This window comes from Camelus ferus, chromosome 32 (genome assembly GCF_009834535.1).
Source record: "Camelus ferus isolate YT-003-E chromosome 32, BCGSAC_Cfer_1.0, whole genome shotgun sequence".
Classification (NCBI taxonomy): domain Eukaryota; kingdom Metazoa; phylum Chordata; class Mammalia; order Artiodactyla; family Camelidae; genus Camelus; species Camelus ferus.
In genome coordinates, this window is record NC_045727.1 from 15,139,381 (window position 1) to 15,164,431 (window position 25,051).

The 25,051-nt window shown below is 54.9% G+C and overlaps 1 protein-coding gene and 1 long non-coding RNA gene across 4 annotated transcripts in view; one reads left to right on the forward strand and one right to left on the reverse strand.

Moving 5' to 3' along the window:
• Positions 1-25,051, forward strand: part of TTC28 (tetratricopeptide repeat domain 28) — a 477,930-nt gene that overhangs the window by 434,268 nt on the left and 18,611 nt on the right. For all 3 annotated transcript variants that reach the window (XM_032471879.1, XM_032471880.1, XM_032471881.1), the window contains 3 exons: positions 8,356-8,496; positions 18,162-18,306; positions 24,845-25,024. In XM_032471879.1, the coding sequence (XP_032327770.1) occupies positions 8,356-8,496; positions 18,162-18,306; positions 24,845-25,024 (466 nt within the window). The remainder of the gene's footprint in view (positions 1-8,355; positions 8,497-18,161; positions 18,307-24,844; positions 25,025-25,051) is intronic.
• On the reverse strand, positions 707-8,347 carry LOC116660977. Its single transcript, XR_004316714.1, has 3 exons — positions 8,024-8,347; positions 2,757-2,862; positions 707-2,262 (listed from the first exon to the last, which is right to left on the reverse strand). It is a non-coding gene; the product is annotated as an uncharacterized LOC116660977 (long non-coding RNA).

Genomic DNA, 25,051 nt, shown 5'->3' on the forward strand with positions numbered 1-25,051 from the left:
TAAATATTTACTACAAGTGTATTTTACTTCTAAAATTAAAAGAAAGTTAAGATTGCCACCATACTATTTTTTTTTCTAGCTTTTGGCATTTTCGCCATGGAAAGCACACATTGCTGCTAAATATTGGTATGGCTAACAGTTTCATTAAGTGTAATAACACAGTGATTACTTTATACAGCCTGACTTTTCACCTAGTGCTCTTGTTTGGTGCTCAGAGCAATTCTGCATAGTTGGGGTGACATACTTTCCTGGACGTACTGGGCTTGTGACTGTGTGTGTCTGCTTCTCATGCATCAAACACACACACACACACACACACGTATTCACAGAATTGGAAGGAGAGAAGATTCCACTGCCTGCCAGGTTCCACTGGTGCTGTACTCCCATTGTTTCATCAGCCTGTCATTATCCCCCCTTTATCCACGAAGAAGAGAGGGTGGCTCGCCCTGGCGACAGGTAGCGACCAGGAGGGTGGGAGTCAAACCTGGGTCCCCCGGCTGTGGGGCTTTGGCTCTTTACAGTACAATACGGAGGCTGAATGGGGCTTTATCAATGTGATGAAGCCAAATCGATGGTAGAGAGGTTTCCAGAGCCACATCGTCAGGGGAGCACTCGCCGGCACTTTCTCATCAAAGATTTCAAAAATGAGAGACCAAGTAATGGGGCCTTCGAATCGATGACAGCCTTTCCATCCTCGTGCACACAGGCTATTGAGCTGGTGGAAGTGAAACCTTCTCATTTGTTTGATCACTGTGTTTACTGAAGGAAGAAAACCTAGGGAAAAAAGCTGCCAGTTCCTCCTCTTAAGTACAGACTAGGTAATTCCAGGCCATGAGATAAGCGGTATTCACAAAGTGCTTCTGAATTAAAACTGCACAACTGTTCTGGATCCTAAAGGCTGGAGGCTTTTTTGTTTTTAATTCAAATGATCATCTTAAGAAGGCATTTCAGAAGAGGACTTTTAATATCAGTTTAAGAACTGCAGCGCACATTAGAACTTATTGATCATATGTGTGTGAAGGTGTGTGTGTGTATAGATTCCTGGCAGGTAAATATAATCATTTGTCTTCAGACCAACAGAAGGTTTGTTCTGTAAATAATAGCTGTTAGGAAATAGCGTGGATTACAATCTTGAGATGATACAGAGAACAGCAATTTCTAGAGTGGTATACAGGAACAGGGAGTTAAGTCTAGTTTCATCCGAATATAAGCATTTCCAGAGACATAAGTGGATGACAGTGACTTTGACCTTTGGATAAGCAGCAGCAGCTCCCCTGGGCAGCGCTGACAGTGCGTGCTGCAGGGGCCACACCGACGCTGTGGATTTGGCCCCAGAGTCTGTGCTTGCTGTGCGTCCCCTCTGCTGTGAAGTCTGGATGTGAGATGTGGACTCCTTGGGGAGGGTTTTCTGAGAATTGCTGTCATGTTGTTCCGTCCCCTGGGTGATTCTAGCACGTCTCTCTCTGGTGTGCAGCTTGCACTCTCCCTACCCTCTGACCTCTTGCTGGCCTAGTCTTCTGTGCGCCCCATGATTTGGAACGATGCCAGAGCCACTTGGGTGGCTGGGTCACCGGCTCTCTGCGGTGAGGCCACTCAGGTCTCCAAGGATACCTCTCAACCCCGCTCTTCCTCTCCCCCCACAGCAATCCTCTCAAAAGTTTGCTTAAACCAAAAAGGGGGGTTTACAATAAGGCTGGGGGGGGGGGACGAGGAGTCCCTTGAAATCCAAGGCAAGCTCAGAGCGGGAGAGGAAAGCTGAGGGGAGCCGTGGGCTACACAGGGCAGTCTGGTTCCCCTCACTGCTCAGCCACTTCCTGGTTGGGTCAGCTTGAGCATCCAAATGCTCCTGGCTTCTAGTCCCCAAGTGGGAGAAGGGACACACTGAACAGCTCCTTTGCCCACAGGAAGTCACTCTCAGCTTTCCCTGAATTCCAGTGCACGGATTCTAGGGAGAGGAATCTGGCCCACTTAGGGCAGTTGTCCACCTGGTCCAGGTAGCAGTGGGAGTCATCAGGTATAAACTTGGCACTAGGAACTCGGCCCTGTGGACCAGGGACGCAATTTCTAGAATTAGAATTGTTACAACCGGGGGAGATGCCCCAAAGCTGTCTACTACACCACCACCTTCTTTCATCCTGAAGTTACAGCCTGTTTTCCTGCTTGAAAGCCTCACATCAGCACCTCTGCTTCTTGGTTCTTCTCCAGTATAAGACAATCATGAGCTAAGCGCATCTTCTCCAGCAGCTCCTTCCCTTGCTGTCCCTGAAAGTAAGTCACAGGCTCTTCATCTTAAAGTTTTACTTATAATCACTATGAAAAAACAGACAGGGACTAGCAAGTAATTCACATGGGAAAATTTCAAAGGTCTCAGAAATGTTGAGTTCCCAAAGTCTCACGTCTTTAGTTTCTGAGACTCTTGCTAAGTGGCTTCTGGGATAAATGGGTTTTTTCGGCTGTTGACTGACTGGTTAATAATGCCCATGGTCCCTGTCCCCTGTGCGTCTTTTCATGTGTTCAAGACATTCTCTGCCACCTGGCTCTGGACTCCTGTAACACAGGAGCTAGCATAGCCAGACCTGGTCTCCTTATCAGGAAGCCCAAATGATTATAGGCAGTGGCTGCGAATGAACTAACTCTTACCTCCTTAAGGTTTTTTAACTGTAAAAAGGTCTTTGCTTTGAAAGAAGGGGCACTTCTTGCCCTTGATCTGATTCCATCAGGCGTGGGACTAGCGGGAGAGGAGCTGCATCACTTACCTGCACACCGGAAACTGAAGGTGGGGTTTGTCACCCATGGTTTCTAGCTTCAGGTTTGCAAGTGGTTGGTCTTTGGCAAGTAACTGGTTATCAGTGCAAAGGAAGCCTAGGGAAGGGGGTGGGGGACGATGGAATGAGTTAAAAAAAGGGATGTTGAGACATAAATTAAAGTGTGCTTGCGTAGAGCTTCAGTCACAACTGTCAGAGGGTTGACAGAGAGCGTGTACTTGGAGCGATCAGGAGGCCGTGCTTGCAAATGAAAATCCTCTCTGGAGCCTCTTGCCAAGCCCTGTCCCCGAGAACAGGATAGCTCTGGCACAGCTCTGTGGCGCTTGATTCATGGGCCATTTCCGTCTCGGGGGAAAGCTGCCTGTGAATAGCATTTTGGAGCCTGCCCCTGTGACGGCGTGATTTATATTCCCCAGAGCAGGGGGGAGCTGGGCTTCTCACAGGGTCCCAGGAGCAGATGCTAGCTGGGCGACGGGTGCCTCAGAGAAGCCGCTGCCCCTGCAGGACTCCGGCTCCCCTCCCAGCCCCTCACCAGGACCCTGCACCTAGACCAGCTGTGCTGACTTTAACCTCTGCCCTCACTGTTCTCCATGACTGACATCATCCAAACCGCAGCCTTTTACCCAACCCCACGCAGGGGATATATGCCCAGAAGTGGGATTGCTGCATCATATAGTAAGTCTATTTTTAGTTTTTTAAGGAACCTCCCAATTTACATTCCAGACAACAGTGTAGGAGGGTTCCCTTTTCTCCACACCCTCTCCAGCATTTATTATTTGTAGACTTTTTAATGATAGCCATTCTGACTGATATGGGGTGATATCTCATTGTAGTTTTGATTTGCATTTCTCTGATGATTAGCAATATTGAACATCTTTTCATATGCCTGTTGGCCATCTGGATGTCTTCTTTGGAGAAATGTCTATTTAGGTCTTCTGCCCATTTTTTTGATTGAGTTTTTTTTTTTTTTGATATTAAGCTGTATGAGCTATTTGTATATTTTGGAAATTAGTCCCTTGTCAGTGGCATTTTCTACAAAGACAGTCATGTCTTTTCTTCCTCACACAGGATGGTCTGTGGCCTGGAATGTGAGAACAGAGATGAGAGAGTAGGAAAAATGGGGGATTTTCTCTATTCTCTCTGAGCCAGGAATAGAGGACTCCTCCTGGAGCCCTGTTCACATCGTGCCTACCTCTGCATCTGGGGATTGCAGAGAGCCCTGTCTGACAGATTCCAGGGGGACAAAAATGTACAGCTCACTACTGATTTGGCGGCACTTTGAATTCTGGTCTTCTTCGCCATCTGCCTGGGTACTGTGTACTCTTCCCATCCCTCACATAGCTGCTCCGTGCAGTCCCTCCAGCGTCTGTAGCTGTGTGCAGTGGGAGGGATGGGGGCGTGTGCTTACTCCATTCTCACCTGGAACCAGAGCCTGGTGTAGCAGGACATGTATAACAAATAGTTAATAACACTTGTTGAGTGAATAGATGAATGCGACATCGAACAGTTGGTCCCAGCCTCTCTCCTCAGCACCAGACTTGGATTTCTCATAGTCTCCAGCCCTTCTGGAAGGAAGAACATCTAAATAATTGAATCAGTGTCTGCATACCGACTACACGTCCTGTCTGCATGTTCAGCATGTCCAAACCAAACCCAATCCTCTTCCACTTAAGACCAGCTTCTATTTGTAGTTTCTCTGTTTGCCACCGGTGGCCCATCTGCCGTAAATTAACTGCTACTTGTCTTTCACCCTCTCCCTTCAATGAGTTTCAGGCAAATAAATTCTCTGTTTGGTAATATTTCTCCTGTTAGTTCTCACTTTTTCACTTTTAGCCTTGCACCCTAGTTCGCACGTCTAGGCGAATAGGATAGCTGCCCAAGCACAGGACAAGCCAGAGCCACTGTTGGTGACAGTAGCAAGCAAAAACTGAGGAGGAACCAGGAAGGTGTGGTACAGCCAGGTTGGTCTGTAAGGAGATGGGGGCTGGGAGCCAGCGGCAGAGGAGGGAGCCAGTCTCCCGATCTCGGAGCCCACAGGCTTGCGGAGAGCTTGTCTCACCTGGCGTGTTGAGCCCCAGGCACGTTAACACAACAGTAACTCCCAAGAATGGGGCTTCTAGGTGTGAGGAGCCACTCAGTCCCCATCGCCTTGACCCTGGGCCTTTCGGGATGCTCTGAGCAGGCGCTGGTAACAGCCACCTGACTTTCTCCCCCTCCCTGTGAAATCTGCATTCTCCACCCTGTGCCAGTTGACTGTCTCAGACAGCAGCCCCGAGCCCACCACCCCCTGTGCAGAGAGGTCTGGAGTGACGGCTCTCAACTGCCTTCCGCATTCCAGTCTCCACCACTCACTCCTCCTTCCCTCCTCCTCTCATGCTTTGCTCCAGCTCCACTGGGCTGGGCCCCAGAGAGCCCCACCCTGTCTCACCTCCACGCCTTTGCTTATATTGGTCCATCTCCCCACTTCCGCTCGACCCCAGTCTCTACTTGTCGAAGTTGTATCCTTCCAAATGCCTCTCAGATGCAGCTAATTCCAGGAAGGCCTTTATACCCTCCTGATCTTGGTTATAGGCTGATGCCCTGTTTGCCCCCTTCTTAATCCACCTTGGCCAGTAGTCACTACTGGTCTGTGTGTTCCTTGAAGGCAGGTGTAATGTGACTCCCTTCTGTTCAGCCTCCGTGGTTCTTGCACACAGGTCCCACTCAGTGATCGTTGCTGAATCAAAGTGAACAGAATCAGACCCAATGATGCGCCATCTCTAGCAAATCTCTCAGAGAGACGAGGGGTTGTGACTGTGCTGTGACAACCACTGATGGCCAGGCCCTCCTGGGATCCCTGCTGTAGAGATGAGGCTTGTCTTGTAAGTGGGAGAGTCCCTTATCTGTGACATCGCCTGTTTGTTTCCCCTCAGTGTTAATACTGCGAAGGGTCAGGAAGTAGGAAACAACCCCGTCAAGCATGAGATTCTGGGGCTCAGTCGCAGCTGCCAGCAGTGGAGCCACTAGGTAATGGAGGCCAATACCGGTTCCAGCCAATTCTTCTCCCGTTTGCAAAGCGCCAAGTGACAAGCAGATTTCTCAGCTCCAAGCGGGCCGTCATTTTCAGATGATAAATGTGTCCCTGGACAGAAGAGCTTGCTGAGTGATATTTACCAGGGTCTCTGTGAAGGGCCCTCAGCTCCCAAGGGAGCATTTCAAGCCTTCAGCTGCTTGCCTGGTCAACTGGCGCCCGCAGGGCAGTGAGAGGTTGAGCCTTCATTCCTGCTCTCCAGCAGGGTGGGAGCCCTGGTGATTTGTTTAGGTGCTCGGAAGTTTCCTGGTTTCTCTGGCTTCCTGTCCTCATCCCCTCCCTCCCCTAGTCAAACTCCAGCAAAGACAGACTTGGAAAGTGTGAGACACTTAGAACCTTAGATGGGGGGACGGGGAGTCAGTGCCACACCCGAACTGGGAGCAGTCCGGGCTCTGCCACCTAGTGCTCCCTGGCCAAGTTCCTCAGTCTCTCTGCACCTCAGTCTCCTCGGAAACAAGATGGAGATGAGAACTGACTCACTGGGTGGTAGTACAGATAAATTAAGTCTGTGTAAAAATACTTTGCATGGTATAGAATGCCCTCCTGCATAGGCCATTCATTCAGCGTGCTGGGCGCTGTGCTGGGTTTGAAGGGCCGTGTCCAGACTGTGTGGGCTGAGAAGGAAAGCAGGTGAATAGCCTTTACCAGCCAACAGTGTGGTTCAGGGACGAAGGTGAGTAGCTGGCTCAGAAATCATACCTCTTTGCTGTCCCTGAAGCTGTTCCCCTCTCGTCACTGCTCTGGGGCCCCCAGGATCCTCTCCCAGTGACGGACGGGCATCCGTGTGACCTTGTGCAGAGACCATGGCCATGTCAGGACTCTGATGCCTGCTGCCAGGTGTGTTAGTCTGGGTTCTCCAGAGAAGCAGAAACACACACATACGGAAATTTATTACAAGAAATTGGCTCAAACGGTTACGGAGACTGAGAAGGTCCAAGATCCGTAGTCAGTGAGCTGCAACCAGGAGGGCAGGTTGTGGAAGTGCCCAGCTGAGTACACATGTGGAGGCAGCTGGGCCAGGAGGGAACCCTCTCTTACCCGCCTTCTGTGCTGATCAGGCCCCCCGGAGTGCACAGGTCCATGGCGCGTGAGAGGGGAGGGCAGTTTGCTCTCCTCAGTCTGCAGATTCAAATGTTAATCTCACCCAGAAACGCCCTGACAGCCACACCCAGAATAATCTCTGATCAAGTCCAGGCAGCCCAGGCCCAGTCAAGTTGACTCATAAAATTGACCATCTCACCAGGTTTGCATGGAGCCTTCGGGTGACCAGGCACCTTCACACACTGTGTCTCACTCGGCTCTGTGATGACCCAGTGAGGGGGTTATTCCCCTTCTCTGTTGTGTGATCCTGATGTCACAGGCTCACTGGCCTGGCCCTTTGAAGCAGGTTATGCTCACCTTAAACCCAAATCTCAATGCACGGTTCCCTCTGGGCGGCAGCAGATCCCACTTCTCCAGCACATGAGAGGCTTGCGTGACTGGTCTGTGAGTCTGTCCTCTGCCTCCAGTGCCCTGGCGCTCTCTGCTCTTCCACACTCATCCTTAGTCAGCAGGAGACTTTAAACAAAGTTGCTGTGTGGCCTGAGAGTCATCTGTGGGCTAGACGTCACTCAGCATTCCCACAAAGTCTGGATGGAATCAGGATGCCGGAGGAAGGTGGGGCCCACATACAGATCTGCCCTCGCTGAGCCTCCGGCCCCGGTGGATTGTGGAACGAGGTGAGGGCTGTGGGGAGGACATCCCCCTGGGACCCGTTTTGCTCCTGTTGTGTCCTCCTTGGCTTTGGTCCGCTAGGGCCACAGGGCACGGCTTTTACTTTTAATACCTTCTTTGTTATTTTAATCATACTGGTGAATCAAGGCACTCCTGGGTATTTCTATTTATTTTAAATCCATTGTGAAATGTTCTTTTACAGTCTGTCATAGGGGAAATATGAATTTATTAATTTAAAAATTATCCTCATGCTGAGCTGGAAATGGGCTCCAATCAGCAATGTTCTCAAGCCTACATTTCACATGCTCCCCCTCTGCCTCGTGTTGCAGCACCCTGTGCCTGTCTGTCTCCTCGTCTGGAAAACGCCTTTGGGGGCTGCATGTCCCGCCTAGCATGGTACCTGGCACATGGGAGGGGCTTAGTTACTGTTTCTGAGCTGGAATGGATGGGAGCTTCTGCCGCAGGGCACACTCACCTGAGCTCTGTGTGGGGAGGAATCCCCAGCCAGCCCGCCGCAGACACAGCAGACGGTGCCGTTCCTTCAGCAAACGCTACTCAGCACTGAGTCCGTGTTGGGACTTGCTGGGCACAGGGGGTGCAGCACAGGTGCCGGCAGGGGGCTCACAGTCAGGGGGCGGGGGGTGATGAGTGCATCTGAGCAGCACTGGACAGGAGCCGGAGGAGGGCCCGGGACGGAGGGTATGTGGGAGGTGCCGCGTGCCGGGTGTGTTGGGTGGTGGAAGCACACAGAGCCTCGGAGCAGACCCCCGCCACTCAGCGCTTCTTTTCTCTGCAACGTCCCCACAGGGCCTGTGCCAGCAGCGAGACCGAGAGTGAAGCTGGAGACATCATGGACCAGCAGTTTGAGGAGGTGAACAACAGGCTCAACTCGGTCACCGACCCCACTGGCTTTCTCCGGATGGTTCGCCGCAATAACCTCTTTAACAGGTGCGTGTGGCCTGTGCCCGGGCCCAGGGCCGGTGGGGTGCCCCAGTGCAGGCAGTGTGCTCCCTGCGGATGCTTCTTCCAGTGGCTGGACTTCCGGCTGGGGCTTGCATTTGCAGAAGTGAGCGTGGGGCTCCCACGGCCCCACACTCCTCTGGGTCAGGTGAGAAAGCGGTGACAGGCTTGGGGTGACCTTCTGAGTTTGGCTGGGATGGGAGGCTAAGGCGACAGTCAGCCGCTTCTTTCTGTTGCCTCAGAGCTGACTTCCCAAACACCAGGCAGAAGCCAGATGGAGTAGCTGCATATGCTGCTTTCCAGCTTTTGCTGGTGACTCAGGGGCCAGGCACCTGTGTTGAACTTCCTGGCTGGAGGCTGCGGGCGGCCAGGGAGAGTGGGCAGCAGCATTGCAGGAGGGAGAGCCCATCCAGGCCCTGTCTCCCTGTTACTTGACCAGATAGGCCTCAGCCGCTTTGAGATGAGCGGAGGTTGGAATTGCCAACCAGCACAGCCGGCATCTTTTCACCAGGGCTGACAGCCGAGCTGCGTCCAGATAAACGGGCAGGCGGTTGGGGTTGAGGGGCACCTGTCCTGCTGTCATTTGGTTTCCTGGCAACATCCTAGGAGTCACATTTGGACAGAACTTTCCAGAAGGACATCCCAGACTCTCTCAGGTCCCTGCCTTTAAAGGGGAGCAGCTTGAGCCTGGCACACAGGAGGGAGGTGGCTGCACTCGGCGTGGAGGGGCCCCGCCGGCCACCCTATGCAGGGGGCATTGTCTGTTCCTGTCCCGGCCCTGGTTTCCTCTCATTATTGTGCTGTCAGGCTGACAAACGTGTGTTTACTTTCCCAGGGGTGAGTTGATGGGGCAGGAGCCAAGGGCTGGGGCTGTAGGAACTGGCAGCTCGGTTAAAAGGAGGCCAGTAATTCAAGCTGGTTCACCCCCAGTTTCTTCCTCATCCCTGTCCCCTTCGCAGGTGTCCCTCAGGGCTTTTAGTTTCGGGTGGGGCCAGGCCAGGCATGAGGAGGCACGGGGTTGGGCCTGGCTCCCCTCTGTTGCTGCTGCTCCTCACCTGTGAGGCGGGTGGTTCCCGACTCTGCCGGGTGCCGTGGTCTGTGGTTGTGAACTAGGGCGCGGAGAGCTTAGGGTCAGGTCTGGCCTTGCCGTGTGCCCGCTGGGGGACCCTGGGAGGCACGTTCTCCACTGGCAGCCTCTGTCTCATCGCTGAAATGGGGACCCTACTTTGCAGGGCTCCTCTAACATGGGAATTGAAGGAGCTCACGTGTAAGGAACATGTGACAGGCTTCCTGCTGCACAGGAGGCCCCGTCCACGTGGTGACTTTCTGCTGTTTTGAGTGAGGTGGGGAGGACAGTGCTAAACTTGGATTCTTATGATAACGTGGTGGATAAGCTACAGAAGGGATAGAGTCTGTGTGCACCTGTGCAGCAGATGCTGACCACCTGGGGTTGTGGCCTCACCTGCCATTTTTCTTCCTATCCCACCTCATGTCCTTTGCGTGTGAAAGAAAGTGCCAAAGGCAGGCTCCTGGGCACTGCTGGGTGTCCTGGGACCCTGGCTCACTGTCCCTGGGCGGGAGGCCATGTGAACTTTGGCTCACAGAGTTGCTCATTTTGGGAAAATGGCTGTTGTCCTCCCGAGCAGCTCTGAAATAGGTCCAATGAGCACAATCCTGTGGGTTTGTTCATCAGTTAATTTAAACAATGCAGGGTGGCTCTGGGACAATGCAGGGTGCAGTGGGCCCCCACTCCACTGTCAAGGCCTGACTCTGGTGTTGAGGGGGCAGAGGGGCAGGGGCAGGGAGGGTAGGCCCTGCCATCGCCCTCCGCATGTCTCCCCATTTACCCCAAACAGGGCCTCCGGCTGTGGCTCCCCACCCCTCTGGTCCTGCCCTGGCTGCACACTCTTTGCTTTTGCCTCTGAGGTCCTCTGCCAGTGGGCCATCTCCTTGGTATGGAACCAGCAAATAGCTGAGCCCATGTTACCCACCCATTGTCCCCTCAACACTGAAGAGTCAGGCCTTGACGGGGGGAGGGGGGTGCTCCCAGAGCCACCTGCCCTCCAGATCCATGAGCACAAGCTGCCCTCCGTGGAGGTGGGAGGGTGCGTGCTGCAGCGGGACTGAGGACCACTTCTGCCCAGGGCTCTTACCTGGGGAAGAGCAGTGAGTGGAGGGGAAGGCCGCTGGCCCAGCAGGGTCAGCCTGGTCGGCGTGCTGGAAGGGGTGCAAACCTGTGTCCCCCACGTTGTTTTGTACACGAGTCCCTACGGGGTCTGGTTCTTCACAAAGATCCACGTCACGCCTGCCTCCAGGCTGCCCTGATGTGGCTGCAGCAGTGCCCGCAAGTCCATCGTGGGCTGGGGGCTGATGCAGGTCTGTCCATCCCCCTGTTCCTAGGTCTGGTGGTGGCACATCTCTGTGGCAAGGCACAGAGGGGAGGGGAGAAACCCTGGGCTTAGAGGGCAGACAGACCTTGATTTGAAACCTGGCTCCACCTTTTATTACTGGCTGACCTTAAGCTTTTTATTTTTTTCATCTGGAAAATGGGGGTCATGACGCCCCCTGAACTGTGGTGGGGGTGCAGTAATGTGATGATGGAGAGATAACCCTGCTGTGTAGTAACTAGTTTCTTTCTCTCCCCACCTTGGGTCTGAGGTTTCTATGTTACCAAAGACCCTTGTTGGATATGAATCGCCACTTTTTGACTCAAATCTCCACCCTAAAACCTGGTTGGATAGCTCGATGCTTCTTCCCCTTACAAACTCTCTCTGGCTACCAGAAACTAGTGAGATGGGAATAAATGCGGGATGATGGAGTCCTTACGGCCAGTCCTGACTGTGAGTCCTGGGTTCCATACCTGTCTCCTGGCTGCTGTCCTGCCAGCCCTGTCCTCTGCCCTAAGCTGGGGGCCCCGCGGCCCCAGGCCAGGGCTCTGCCTGCTCTCCTGCTGACCCACCAGAGGGCTGAGTGTTCTCTCCAGCTCTGGCCCTGGCCAGCGGTTCTGGGCAGGGGCCTTCCCTCCCAACAGCAGCTGCAGCAGTGGGTCTTCCTCAGAACTCCCTGCCTGTCCCCATGCACTGCCCTGAGGGCCCCAGCAGTCACCAGACCCCCACGTGCCCTCCCACAGCCAGTGCTTCTCTCCAGGCAGCACAAACCCAAACGAGCTGAGCTGTGACGTTAAGGACTGTCAGCAGTCACTTGAAAATCAGGGCCATCGCATAGAGTAGTGACAAGTTTGTTCAAATGCAAAAAGGATCCCCCTCTACGTATCAAGCTTGCCATATATTTTAAGGCAACTTTCATTTATAAATAATGTTTTCTTTACCACTTATCTGTTCACATTATTGTTCTAGAACTTATTTAAAACAGTGCCAAAACGTACTAATGCCCCAGATCATTCAGAGAATAAATAAAGGGATGAGAAAATCAAGGTAGGGGGAAAACAGAGGTAGAAGAGAGGGAGTGCGTACAGACCCAGTGCACGTGGAGCGCTGCTGGGCGCGGGTGCAGGTTGGACCCCTCGCACCCAAGCAGAGGCCGTCTGTCCTGTTGACTCACAATCCGTGTTGTAACAAAGTCCCCAGGGGCCTCATATGAAGGTAAAGTTGGAGAAGTGCTGTTCCCCTTGGCCTGAAACTCCCCCCACCCCAGTGCAACTTCTAATGGGCCCTGACCGCAAGCCCCCCTGCCTCCCCCTGGCTCCCACTCTCCTCCTGATCTCACGCCCCCAGGACCCGCCAGGTTGGCCCTGTGACATTTTTGGCCCCCAGGCTGTCTGTTCCCATTGCCGAGACCATTCCTTGAGACTCACTCTCCCCCTGAAATCGCCATTTGTCAGCTGGGCAGGCCACCACACACAAGGTCACCTTCTCTCCATCCCTGAGCACGTGATGAGCCCATCCCCCCCTTGACTGCCCAGCTCATCCCTGAATGAGGCCCTGAGCGGGGTCCACAGGCAAAGCCTAGGCAAGGCTAGCCTGAGCATCGGGTTTTTCTAAGGGACCATCCCCCAGGCTTGGCCATGGAGCCTTTGTGCACGTTGCGGCAAAGAGCAGATGGCCGCAGCAGAGTGCCCTGGGCGGGCAGAGGCCGTGGCTCCTGCCGGAGCGCAGACCCAGGCCCCTTGGTGAAGGTGTGTGTCACGGCCTTTGACCAACATTCCCAGGAGAGCCCAAGAGCAAGAGGAGAGAAGCCACGTGCAGCCCAGTCTCATCCCTGGGCTGGAGAGGAGCCAGTGTCACTGGAAGAGCTGGGGTCTCTGCCTGAGCCCACCCAGCCTTGTGGCTCTTCTCCTGAGGAGGGAACCAGACCCCGTGAGCCAGGCACTTGGTAATTAAGGAGGTGAGCAGGCAGAAAGTGCCGACAGCTTGTTGAATAAGTACTTGAAATGCAGTGTTTGACAGCCTTTGTCTCCCAGAGGAGACCAGCCTTCGTGGGAGGATGTTCACTGAATGGTATCAGAGTCCTTTTTTTAAATTGAATTGAGGCATCTCTGGCTGCTTGTTTATAATGGATTTGCCAATTAATCTTTCCATTGGTGCCTTAAAACCCAGGTACTTGTTCAAATCTCAGGCCAGCTTTTGGCCCCTAAGAGGATGCAGTTGAGAGCTCAGAGCTCCAGGGGGATTTTGGAGCATCCTGGTCTGGGCTGAGGGGAGGGAGGCAGGAACTGAGTGGTTTCACGGGTGGCAGATGCAGGAGCTTTTCCCGGCTCCTTGGCTTTGAGGAGGAAGTCTCCACCAAGAGGGGTGGGGGCTCTCCAGGTTCACAAGGAGCAGAGGCAGGACCCCCCTCTCCCCGACCAGGCCTAGGACCCTGCAGCTTGAGTGCAGACAGGAAGTCTCCAAAACTGGCCTCTGGAAAGTGATCACTGTGTGACAGAGACATGGGGGACGGTGGGGGCTGTGTGCCTAGGCAAAGGTGGCCGCACCTGGAGGCCCAGCACTGCCAGGAGGCAGCCTCCGCCTCCTCCCTCTCTTGCACACCCTGACCTGGGCACAGTCCCGCTCACAGATAGCCCAGAAACTGGTGCTTAGTGCATTGTCTACTGTTCCGGGGGACAGGGGTGCTCCAGACAGGGGTTCAGGGCCTGAGGCTAGGCCTCAGGCTCCCCACAGAACAGAGGCCCCTAGGCTGCAGTCTTCCTGTTGCCTGACTGCATTGCAGAGTGGGCCTGCTCCAGACTTGGCCTTGGGCAGGACGCTGAACCTAGATTCTCCTCTGTGGCAGTGGAGGGGCTGGGGGTGCCAGGTGAGCCCTGCCTGGTGGTGAGGGTTCCAGTGATGGACACATGTCAGCGCCATCTGTCCCACCCCGGAAGAGGCCCCATATCCCAGGCTTCCCTTCTTTCCCCTCCCCTCGGTAACCCTGAAGATGTCAGGGCCAGATGTGTCCCGGGGTGGGTGTTCCTGGCTCAGCTCGGTTCCCGGCAGCCCTGTGTCTGGACAATCAGATGGGAAGGACCCGCGTGCCTACTGGGGAACTGAGAGCAGAGGGAAGGACTTGGGAAAGGTGGGAGAAGGGAAGACCCTCCACTGCGGCCTCAGCTCTCCGGCTGGCGTGCGAGATTCAAGAGCAGGCCGCACGCACAGGGCTCTCAAGCCCTGTTGGTCCTGAGATTGCGAGCTTTAGGAGGGCAGAGACCGAATTTCCATAGTCACTAATGTTACCCTGTGGTCCCCCTCCTCAGAAGCACGTAGGGCGGGAAGGAAGCCTGCGTGGCGTCCTTCCTCTGTTCAGAGCCATGGGGAGCAAAGCTGGTTCCTCCCTAAGTCAGATCCTCCCTTCAAGCTTTCAAGAGATACGTATTTCCTAGCTGCTCCCCTGTGCTGTGCTTGGGTCTCCTGCCCCATCCCCAGACCAGAGAGTCCTGTTCTTGGTCTGCCAGAGTCTGCCCAACACAGGGATGCCCACCCCCAGCTGGAAGTGCACGTGGAGGGTTCCTCCCTCTGCTCCCTGGAGATAGGCAGGACGTGGTCTTAGGGCCAGGTTGGCTCCCCCCATCCCTGGGGTCTTCAGACCAGGCTGGGTCGCTCTTTGGTCTCCCCTGAGCGGGGTTGATCTTGTGTTCCCCCATCTCTGCTGCTTCTCTAGCTCTCCATCTTTGACCCCCTGACCTGGAAAGCCTGAGAAACCAGGGTGCATGTTGGGGTGGGGCACCCACCATGCTGTGCTCCCTGCACATGACCCAGCTCCCCTCCCTAATGGAGCCCTGACAGGAAGCTAGCTTGGCGCCCAGAGTGCAGCGGTTTGGACTGAGACTTACAAGCACGCATCGCGCAGGTGCTCCACCATCTCCCTGACAGGCGGCAGGCATGTGCCTGCCCAGACTCAGCCACAGTGTGAGGCTGCGTCAGTGTGTGCGAGCCCGAGCATCCAGGTCTGCTGCAGGCCCAGCCCAGTCATAAATCCCCTGCCTGGGGAATAGATCTCTTCATCCCTGACGGGAGATTCATGAGCAGCAGGGCTGCCCAGGCCGCCTGGTGTCTGTCATTCCAGAGACATAAACCACACCCGACGCTTCTGCCCTCCTGGGCAGCGCTTCACATGTCACCCCAGAGCTCCACATCCTTGTCCTGTTCCTGTGGAGACCAGGCAGCTCCCCCTTGCCTGCCAGCAGGCCTCCCCTCTCCCTGGATAGGTGCTGCCCCCCCCTTTCCCATTACCACACAGATAGCTGTGCAGCAGAGAAAACGAAAATTTCTCCAGAAGTAGATTATTAAACATTATCTGAAGAATGAGCTGATAAAGACCACTGTGTGGTGTGAGGAAATCCTCTGCTGCGAGCTGGGCTGTCTGTCAATTACTGGGTCAGTCTCCCTGGCAATAAATGGATGCCTGGAGGAAAGAGAGCCAGCGCCACCTGCTGGAGACACGTGGTAGTGCATCAGTGAGTCCCAGGAGCCCGGCCCCTCCTCCTGCTCCCACAAAGCCCAGGAGAGGCTGCCTGCTGTCAGCTCCAACTTTGTGGGTCCAGCAGCGGGGATGGCAGGGGTCAGAGGTGAAATCAGGTTGCTAGGTGTATCTTGAAGGCTGGGAGGATGCAATAAAAACCCCTCCCCTGCCAGGTGGGTGGCCTCCTGCAAGTAACTCTTGGCCTCTCTTGACCTTGGTTCCTCATCTGTAAAGGAGGGCCCTGAGAGGGTGATGTTGACCTGGCAGGTGCCTGCGTGGGGAGCATTTCCACCCTGTCAAAGCACCGTTCTCTAGTCTTAGAGTCCAGATTGCTGAAGCAGAGAGAAGTCAGCCAGGCTGAAAGGCCCCCACAAACCAAAGCAGTGCAATCACCCACCCCTCTGAGGCCCCACCGCACCCCAAGGCCGTTCTTCCACAGTACGACCCACTAGTCTGTGGTGACAGTACCAGGAAGGAGGCAGATGTGCCTGTGAGGACAGCAGGGAGGGAGCCGACATCCCGCACACCCGCTCACACTGTCAGCCACTTCTGGCCAGGGGCTCAGAGCCCAGAGGCCGCTGCCATTTGGCTGTGACTCTGAATCCTGACCACGGGGGCAGCATCCGCAGAGCAGACTCTCCGGACAGGTTATGGTGCTTGAGAGCAGCAGTCACCCTGGCGCTGTCAGGTGCAAGCACACTGGGGGGGCTTTGGGGACTGTAGCCATGTCCCATAAGTCAGTAGAGGGGTTAAAAGAGCCACCACAGTTTTGACGGCTTCCTAGGTTGAGTAGATTTTTAATTTTTTAGAACTAGAAGAGAGCTACAAAGAATTTAGTCCAACCCTTTCATTTCATAAGCAAGAAAAAGAGGGGAGTAGACAAGTGACATGCTTTATCGGAGTCACACAGCCAGGGAGCAGTCAGACGGGCCAGCGTGGGCTTCTGATCGTTTGGAGTAAGTGCTTCGGTCAGCTGCCTTCCTGCGCAGCTTGATCACGCTGGTCTCCTTGTGCCTGGGGCGCTTGGGGTGCCCGGGGATGTGGAACTGCGTCTCTCTCTCTCCTGTAGTTCAGAGCCTTGGGGTTTGTGGGGCGCCCCATCGGTCACCTTTGGGACCTGTGGCCACAGCATTGTCTGGGGACGTGGTCCTCCCCTCGGATGTCTGTGGCCCAGTTAACAGACTGACGCATCTCAGGTGGGGTGACCAGCCACAGTCCAGGTGGACATGTGCTAGGGAGTGACATGAGGGAGTGCTGGGAGACAGAGCTGCCCTGGCCATGGTCCTGTCTGCCGAGCATGTGAGGGCCCACGGGCCGTGTGTGGGAGCACACGCTGCGTGTCACACTGCACGTCTCCTCTGGAGCGCGATCTGTGCTCTCTCCTTCAGGGGAGCAGTGCTCTTTGCGGTGTAGTCTAGGGAATTAAGTGAGCCTCTGAGTGTCACTCCGGGGTTAGCTGTGCTTCACTGGCTTTGATGGCAAAGACACGCCACAGCCCCGTCGCTTGTAATTATGTGTTTCCTGAGTGAGCGAGCTGGTGGAGAGGGCTCCCCGGCCCCGGGTCCTCTGCTCTTTCTTTTCTTGCGGGAGTGGATGGGGGCTGCGGTCCTCACAGCCTCGCTCGGCAAGACCCTGGAATGTAGGTCAAGTGGGACGTGGCTGAGAACACCAGGGGAGGTCAGGGAGGGCCAGGGACAGAAGCCCACCTCAGACCCATGGGAACCTTTCAGACCCATTCTTAGCTGGTCATGGGTCCCGGCCTAGCCCAGGCGGGAAAGCCACGTACTGTCTTCTCAGGTGACAGCCAAGGAGCTGCCACTACCAGCAGCCCGGAGGCCTTCCTCAGCAGTGTGTCTGCTGTAAGACCTGGTCTCTGCCTTAAGGTCCCTGAGTACCAAGCAGAGATTCCAAAACTGCACAGTGTCTAAATCAAGGTTGGGAGACCACTGACTGACCGGCAGTCATGCAGAGGGTGTCGCCAGAGGCTGTGCTGGGCCACACCGGCCAGGCCGAGGGGCTGGTTCAGGGAGACTCGTGGGGCAGCTGGTCCTGGTATTGGAAGTGGGGTTGTTTCCCACCTGCCATCTCCTCTGCTCCCTGGTGCAGTTCGTCCTCTGTTGGTCCCCAGAGCCTGCGTCAGTGCCTGTCAGGTTGCCAGCACCTGGGAAACATTTTCTCAATAAATCAATGAATGAACGACTCAATGAATGTTCTCATCCTGTGTTGGGAGTGTGAAACGTGGGGTCCTTGGGGTTGAACATACCACCCGTACTAATAAAATTTTGCCTGGAAGCACTGGAACGTACATTAAAAAGTAAAACAAGACCCTCGGCCGCGCCTGAGCCAACCAGTATGCCGGTACCACAGCTGGGCGGCTGTCCGGTCCGTCCCGGCGGGGCTCACGTGCACCAGGGCAACCTGAGGATCCTCGCCCCGCAGACCCACTGGCCTTGGGGTGCTGTCCTCCCCCCAGCTCGGCCGCTGTCACCGATTCTCATGGCCCTCACGTTTGCCTGCCCACAGCTGCTCCACACAGGATGTAATTAAATGCTTTAAAGAGCACTTCGGGACATTTGATTATGCAGAAAAACTCCGCAGAAATGTGAGCTGTTGTGTGCAGCTGGTTTCCCCGCGGTCTCTGTCAGTGCTCACTGCTCTGTGAAAAGTCCTAGCGCGGGAGGAGGCTGCCAGCCCCTTGCAGGAGCTGGAGCCCCGGGCTGAGCAGACGCCTGGCTCACCCGCCCTTCTCTCCCCAGGAGCTGCCAGAGCATGACCAGCCTGCTGGGCCCTGCTGCCTCGCCCGGCAAGGACGGCACCTCCTCTCTGCCCAGAAGGCAGGGCTCGCTGGCCCGGCCACCGCTCCGTGCTCTGTACGACCTGCTGGTGGCGCCCATGGAGGGGGTAAGTGCCGCTCACCGCGCCTGAACAGCCGGCCCGGGATGGCCGAGCTTTTCCAGAATGGGTCTTCCCCATTCAGCGTCTGGCAGCTGAGTGGATGCGTGTTCTTGGGTGACTGCAGGTTAGTGGATGGGGCCCTGGGTTCAAGCCCTAGCCCTGCTCCTGACTCCCAGTAAATTGGGCCTTGGGACCTCAGGTGCAGTGGGAATGCTGCGTGTCCCCTCAGTGGCTGGATGTGGCCAGTAGGAGATGGTCTCACAGGTGGGGAGCAGCCTGCCAGGACTCTTTCTTCTGCTTGAGCCAAGGTGAAGTGCATCCTCAGGAAACCACACTGTGACTTGCAAGGATGTGTGTCAGCTTGACGAACATTTCTCAGGAGGCCGTACTGCCTGCTGGTGCCCTCTAGGCTCCCCTTGCTTGGGGACACCCAGGTGGAGCAAAGCACAGAGCCTTTAGGAGCTGGCAGGTGGGACTTGGGTGTGGCAATGCCTTTTCCTGGCTAGGTGACCTTGGCCAAGCTGCTGCTCCTCCCTGAGTACCCGTGTCCTCATTAGAAAATGAGGCCAGTGTGCCTAGAAGAGCCATCTCTGTGTCCCCAGCAGCTGGCCCAGGGCCTGGTACATGTCAGCGCTCAGTCAAGTCTATGGAATGGTACACAGTCCAAAGCTGCATTTGATTTTTGGGTCTAGTGTGGATACAAAGCAGAAGACCCAAGGCAGAAAACACTAATGAATTTTCTGTGGCCACTCTTGTGTGGCACCTGGGACTTTGCAGCAGGTTATGGAGCAGAAGGAAGGGGCTGGGCCTGCCCGGGAGCACTTTGCATCTGTGAGCCACCCCCACCCCCTCCGCCGTCGACCAGGTGCCGGTTTCCTGCTTATTCTGGGCAGGACCACAAGTCCAGCGACAGGCCTGCAGGGGACACACCTGACAGTTGTTTGTCTTGCTGGGGGGACCTGGGGAGGTGGGACTGGGAAGGGCTCTTCCCTTGTATGGAAGGCAGGACTCCTGTGGGTGGGGAGCGGTCCCTCCCTCCCCCAGAGTTTCCACCTGGAGGGAAGCTGCTACAGCTGTGAGTCTATAAAGTCTGCACTGTCTTTTTAAGACAGTTTTTCTCCCTGAGGACTTTCCCCTGTGACTTAAAGAATGAAAATATACCAATGAGGTTGGTGGCTGCTCGTGTCTGGGCAGCCGTGCTCCTCCAGGGGTGCTGGCAGGGGAAGATTTATGGACTTGAGCCTCAGATGAGTTAGAACAGTGATAAGTGGTGCCTTTACACGGTTAACTAAGGAGGGGAGAGCCTGGCCCCCAATGTGTGTGTGGGTCCTGAAGCTGTGGGGGTGCCTCTGTGTTCAGGGCTCTGGGTATGAACAGATGGGACGGGGCCCTGCTCTTGAAGTGAGGCATTTAGCCAGAAAGCAGACCCTTCGTTCCTAATATTTAAGTGTTCTCATTTGTGACTGAGGAGTCTGACCACAGTGAAGAAGTTAGGCTGCCTGAAATAAGATGTGGAGAAAAACCTTTCAAAGGCTATTAAATGATCAGGGCAGGAGCTCTTGCCTGGCTACCTAATGTGACCCACTGCATTTCAGTAAAAACACCTCAGTCTAGCCAGGAGTTCCTTCCATCTCAGTTTCATCCATTCACTCAAGTGTTTATTGACGTATGCTGAGCACAGCCGGGCACACTCCATCCTGGATACAGAGGAGATGGCCGAGAGAGGGTGGTGGCCCAGGTCTGATGCTCCCAGACTCAGATGAGGGAGGGGAGGAGGTCCAGTCGCTTCCCCTCAGCTGGGCTGCCAGGTCTTCCGGCCGCTTCTCGTCTTGCTCCGAAGACCACTAGAGGGAGACACAGCACCACCCACCCCTCGCCGCTGTCAGCTGCCGGAGCCAGGCCCTTCTCCACATTTTCAATGAAAATACAAATCAAAACCAAAAGTCCAAGATTATGAATCACTGACACTTCAAGACTAAAACGATTAGCCTCTTCACGTGAGGCTTATAATTATTTGAACAACTGCCTTTGTTTCGCCGCAGTCCTGTTGCTAAGGGACTAGGTCAGACGGTATGAAAAGTGGAACAGAATTATGTTTCACTGCAGGCTTGCAGCAGCCCTTGATTTAATTTCGCTTAGGGGAAACAGTGGTGTGGCTCTTTCCTGGAACCACGCTGTCCTTTGCTGTCAGGATGGGGTGAGCATGTCCAGTGGTCTTTGAGGAGGGCCCAGTTACATACGCACACGAGCCATCATCAGACATAAAGTCAAATCCTGTCTCAGACCCAAAGGAGAAAATGTTACTAGAGAAAAGTTGGATGTGTTTGGTGTCAAAGGGACAGGGACCCAGTTTGTATCGTGGCAGTCATTTGTAATCACAGTAGAGTGAAGGGTAGTTCCTCTTGCCCGAGCCTGGACTTCCTTGCTTGAGGTGAAGGGATGGATATTGGACCAGTCCGGACCTCAAAGCAGGCACACACAGAACCACATGCCAACAGCTGTGTTCCAGGGGCCGCATCAGCTGTGCCGAGGCCCTGCGGGACTGCTCCGAGAAGCTGCTCGTTCCCTCAGGTCCGTTTGCAGGTGGGGCTTCATCCAAGGCCAGAAGCTGCTTTCATCAAGGACCCAGATTTGGAGTAGGAAATTCCCTAGGATTTGGTCAAATCTTTTTTTTTTTTTTTATTGAAGTATAGTTGATGTACAGCATGACATGTTACAGGGGTACAGCATGGTGAGTCAATTTCTGAACGTTGTGCTCTATCGAACCCCTCTTTAAACATCCAGGTTTGGGGACTTTCAGGATCGTTGGGGTTTGGGCTTGTTCTAGTTTTGGTCTTGGTCACCCTTATCATCATTTCCATTTGTTTAAACTCCCAGTTTCCTACATTTACAGTCTTAAAAACCAAGATGGTAGGACAGGAATGAAGAGTGAATGACTTTGATCAGAAAGAAGAGTCCTCCTCATCCACCTCTGCTCTGACTAATGAATCTTCAGGGTTAAGCAGAGTCGCCTGTTTCAGGATCCCAGAAGCTGACTTAAAACTTGCTGTTCATGTCGGTTGGGTTGGTAAACTGATTCCTGAACACCAGAGCTTTGCCCAGGACGGCTCATCTGAGAACCCGAGGCAGGGACCTGGCCTGGCCAGGAGGGGAGCTTGGCGTTAGCTGGGTCAGGACCGTAATTACTGTGCTGGGGAAAGGGGACTCTTGCAAAATCAAACAACGTGATGAACTAGTTAACCCTGGACCAGGTGCCTGGGGGTGAGACTGACGGGTCAGGTGCCTGGTTTGTAAATAGACTGGAGGCTCTGGAGACAGTCCGGGAATGTTTATCCACAGAACAGTCGGACCTTGACTGCAGAGTGGCGTGGAGGACAAGGCCCATGAGTTGGGCACCGCCAGGCTTTCTAATTGATTTCTGATTGAGACATCTGTAGTAATATTCAGATGAGGACAAACATCACCCAAGGACAGTGAGCGTTTCCACGACTGATTAGGAGAAGGAAAAATGGAGGCAATTACTCTCAAGCTGCCTGTAGCACTGAACACACTGGCGCAAGCACGCAGGCCGGCCAGCCAGTGCCTGCGAGGCAAGTGGTGTGCTGCCCGGGGTCGGTGTTGACCGGGGTCAGTGCCGTGTGGGCCGATCCGAGCTGACGTTCAGCAGTGCCTCTCAGCCTGACCCCAGCAGCTTCTGGGGAGCCGAGGTGCGCCTGCCACTGAGGGTGTGAAGCTCCTTTGCCCCATGTCAGCCACAGTGAGGCCGCTGCGGCTAAACAGAGCCCTGGGCTGCGTTGGCTGAGGCCGCACCCTGGGTGTCCGGCAGGCCTCTCTGGCTCTAGTTGGCACTGGTCACGCGTCTCAGCAGTCAGATTCTTCACCCTCCCCGGCTCAGACTCTCCAGGCACACCAGTGGTTTGTTGTTTGTTTGGTCACAGAACATGGCTGAGTGGGTTGAATTTTGGCTTTTGCATTTCTGGTTGGAATACAGTGTCTACAATCTGCGTAGCTTTTAGTCGTGGTTTTGGAGTTATTTCTAACAGGTATGATATTTACTGAGACTGATGCATCCATCTGTGGCACCAAGACTTCTCAGAAGCATCAAAGAAAAGGTTTCTCTACCTTAAAAAGTTCTGTTTGATCAATTCACTCAATCAAAAACATAAATCAGGGGAAAAAATCTTAAACCCTGTACACAGTTCTGGGATATCCAGATACCCAGTGGTTCTTTGCTTCTGGAATCTTTGTTGTAGATAGTAAAGTCCGCGTCATCCCAAATCTAACCTGCCAGCAAGTTCATGGACCCAGTTTTATTTCCCTCCCTCACGGTGATCAGGAATGTTCATTCTCTGGCCCATGGTGCTGTGGAGCTCTGGGGGCCTCCTGCGTCCTCCGTGCAAATGGAGCTCCCTACACTGCAGTGGGGGCTGCAGGCTGATATTCTGAGCCCCAGCCCTGTGCACAGAGCACGGACTTCTAAGCTGAGGTCAGGACACATGCACCATCACAATATTGGTGCCTTTTGAACAGTGCCAGGACCCCCCACTCACCATGAGTATATATAGGAGATGACCATTGACCAAAATGGTGATCAAGTCAGAACTTACCAGCCAGGCAAACACTCAGGATCTGTTGGGGGCTGCCTAGAGGAACCACAGACTCAGAAGTTGGACTTCAGGGTCACTGCTTGGTGGTGGAGTTCTCAGGTTCAGGAGTCGTGGACACTCAGTGAACAGCTGACGATGGCGAGGGAGACGTGAAGATGAGGACATCTCTTCATCCCTGGGCTCAGTTTGGAGCTGGATGCTCTGCAGAGGCTATGTGTGGGTTTTAGCCACATGATTGTTCACAAACAGGAGGGAGAGGGGATGGGTTGTGCTAGAAGAATGACTGAGGCCCAGCAGAAAGATAGTGTGAATAATAGGAGGCCCAGCAATGCCCGGCGACCCTGGATCAGCGGACAGGTCTGGTCACACACCTGGCAGGTGGCCTGAGCCCCCACACTGCCCACATGCTGGGCAGCAGGAGACCGGGCAGCGAGCAGGTGTCACTGTCACAGCTGCTGACCCATCCCCAAGGTCGGGGCACCATCAGCCCAGCTGCTCTGGCTCCACTTCCAGGTGCACTTGGCCCCCGGCAGCAGCAGGGGTGCTCCAGAGTCCCTCCACCTGCCAGGCCAGGCAGTGGCCTCGGTGTGGCCCACTGTGGGGACATGGGCCCAGGGGGTCAACAGCTGGAGTGGAGCAGGGCTGTGGGCACCCAGCCTTTCCTAGCTCCCTGTGCCACCCCAGAAACCCATCACTGGCAACGCTGGGGTCACTGTGCATGCCCCGCTTCTCCCTTCCTGGGTTGTACAGTGATGCTGTTACCTCTCCTTGGGAAATTGCTCTTAAATCAAACAAGCAAATTGGTCTAATAATTTTTATTTATGCTTTCTTTAGATGTGTCTAGAATTTAAAAAAATAAAAAGCCACAGGGGGTTTGTACAGACGGAATGTCCCGCCAGGCACATGTCACTTTGGGTTAGCCAAGTGCCTCCTGCGCCCTCAGCCAAGCGCTCACAAGCAGCGCGGCTGTGGTTCAGGTGTGCACACTCACTCCCCAGAGCACGGCGGCTGGGGTGGCAGATGGGCGAGGGGGGCCTGGCTGTGACCCTGCCCCGAGGTCCCTGTGGGCCTGCATGCTCCCCATCCCCGCAGGCTCAGGGCGGAGACCCCTTCATCTCTTCATTTACACTCAGCCCATCTTGTCCAGTTTTCCCAATCGCTGTCCACTTGTTTTATCAAGATTCCCATGGCCTTCGTCTCTGCTTCTGTGGAGAGTGAAGGGTGTCTGTCTGCTGTGGGTCTGTGGCACCCCGCCCTCAGGTCCTCACCTGGGCCTTTCAGGGGTGATGGGTGACCCATCAGTGTCAGATTCCTGCCAGCCCCGGGGGAGCAAGTGGGTCAATACCTGCAGATTCTGGGGCCAAGGGCTGTCCTCTGTTCAGGGGAGAGGCACAGAGGCCTGGAGGTGACGCGGGGTCTAGGAATCCAGACCTTTCTTCACGGGAGGTCATCCTAGCTCCCAAAGCTTCAGTCCACACTGTGGTTCTCTAGCCTCTTGTCCATCAAAATGGACAGCACATCCCACTCTGGTTGAGTTCTCACCATCTGTATGAGTGGGTTCATTCCTATACTGCTCTGAGGGTCCCGGTGCCAACACAGCATCCCCTGGCTTGGTTCTTGGTATGCTCCATGACTCACAGAGAGCTTTCTGGGATGGCTGCCCTTTGCATTAACCCCTGGCCCCCTATGGAAACATCTGGATGACCAGGGCAGGTCCTGTCTCCGTGGGAGTCCTCTGCCACGATGGGTGACCCCAGGCTCCCTCCTTGCCCTGCTCCTCTGGCCTCCTCCTCCAGGTCCTCGGGGACTGAGACAGGCAGTGCTCCCGCAGGCCACGCCCCTGCCCGTCACCCACACTCCCCGTGGACCCTCTGGGGAGCCTGCCCTGGGCCCGTCTCTGCCCTGACACACATGTCCACTGCTCACTTGCCCTGCAGGGCCTGATGCACTCCAGCGGGCCCGTCGGCCGGCACCGGCAGCTGGTCCTGGTTCTGGAAGGGGAGCTCTACCTCATCCCTTTCGCCCTCCTGAAGGGAAGCTCCTCCAACGAGTACCTCTACGAGCGCTTCGCCCTCATCGCCGTCCCCTCCATCCGCTCCCTCGGCCCGCAGTCCAAGGTGAGTGGGGTGCCCGGGGCGCAGTGC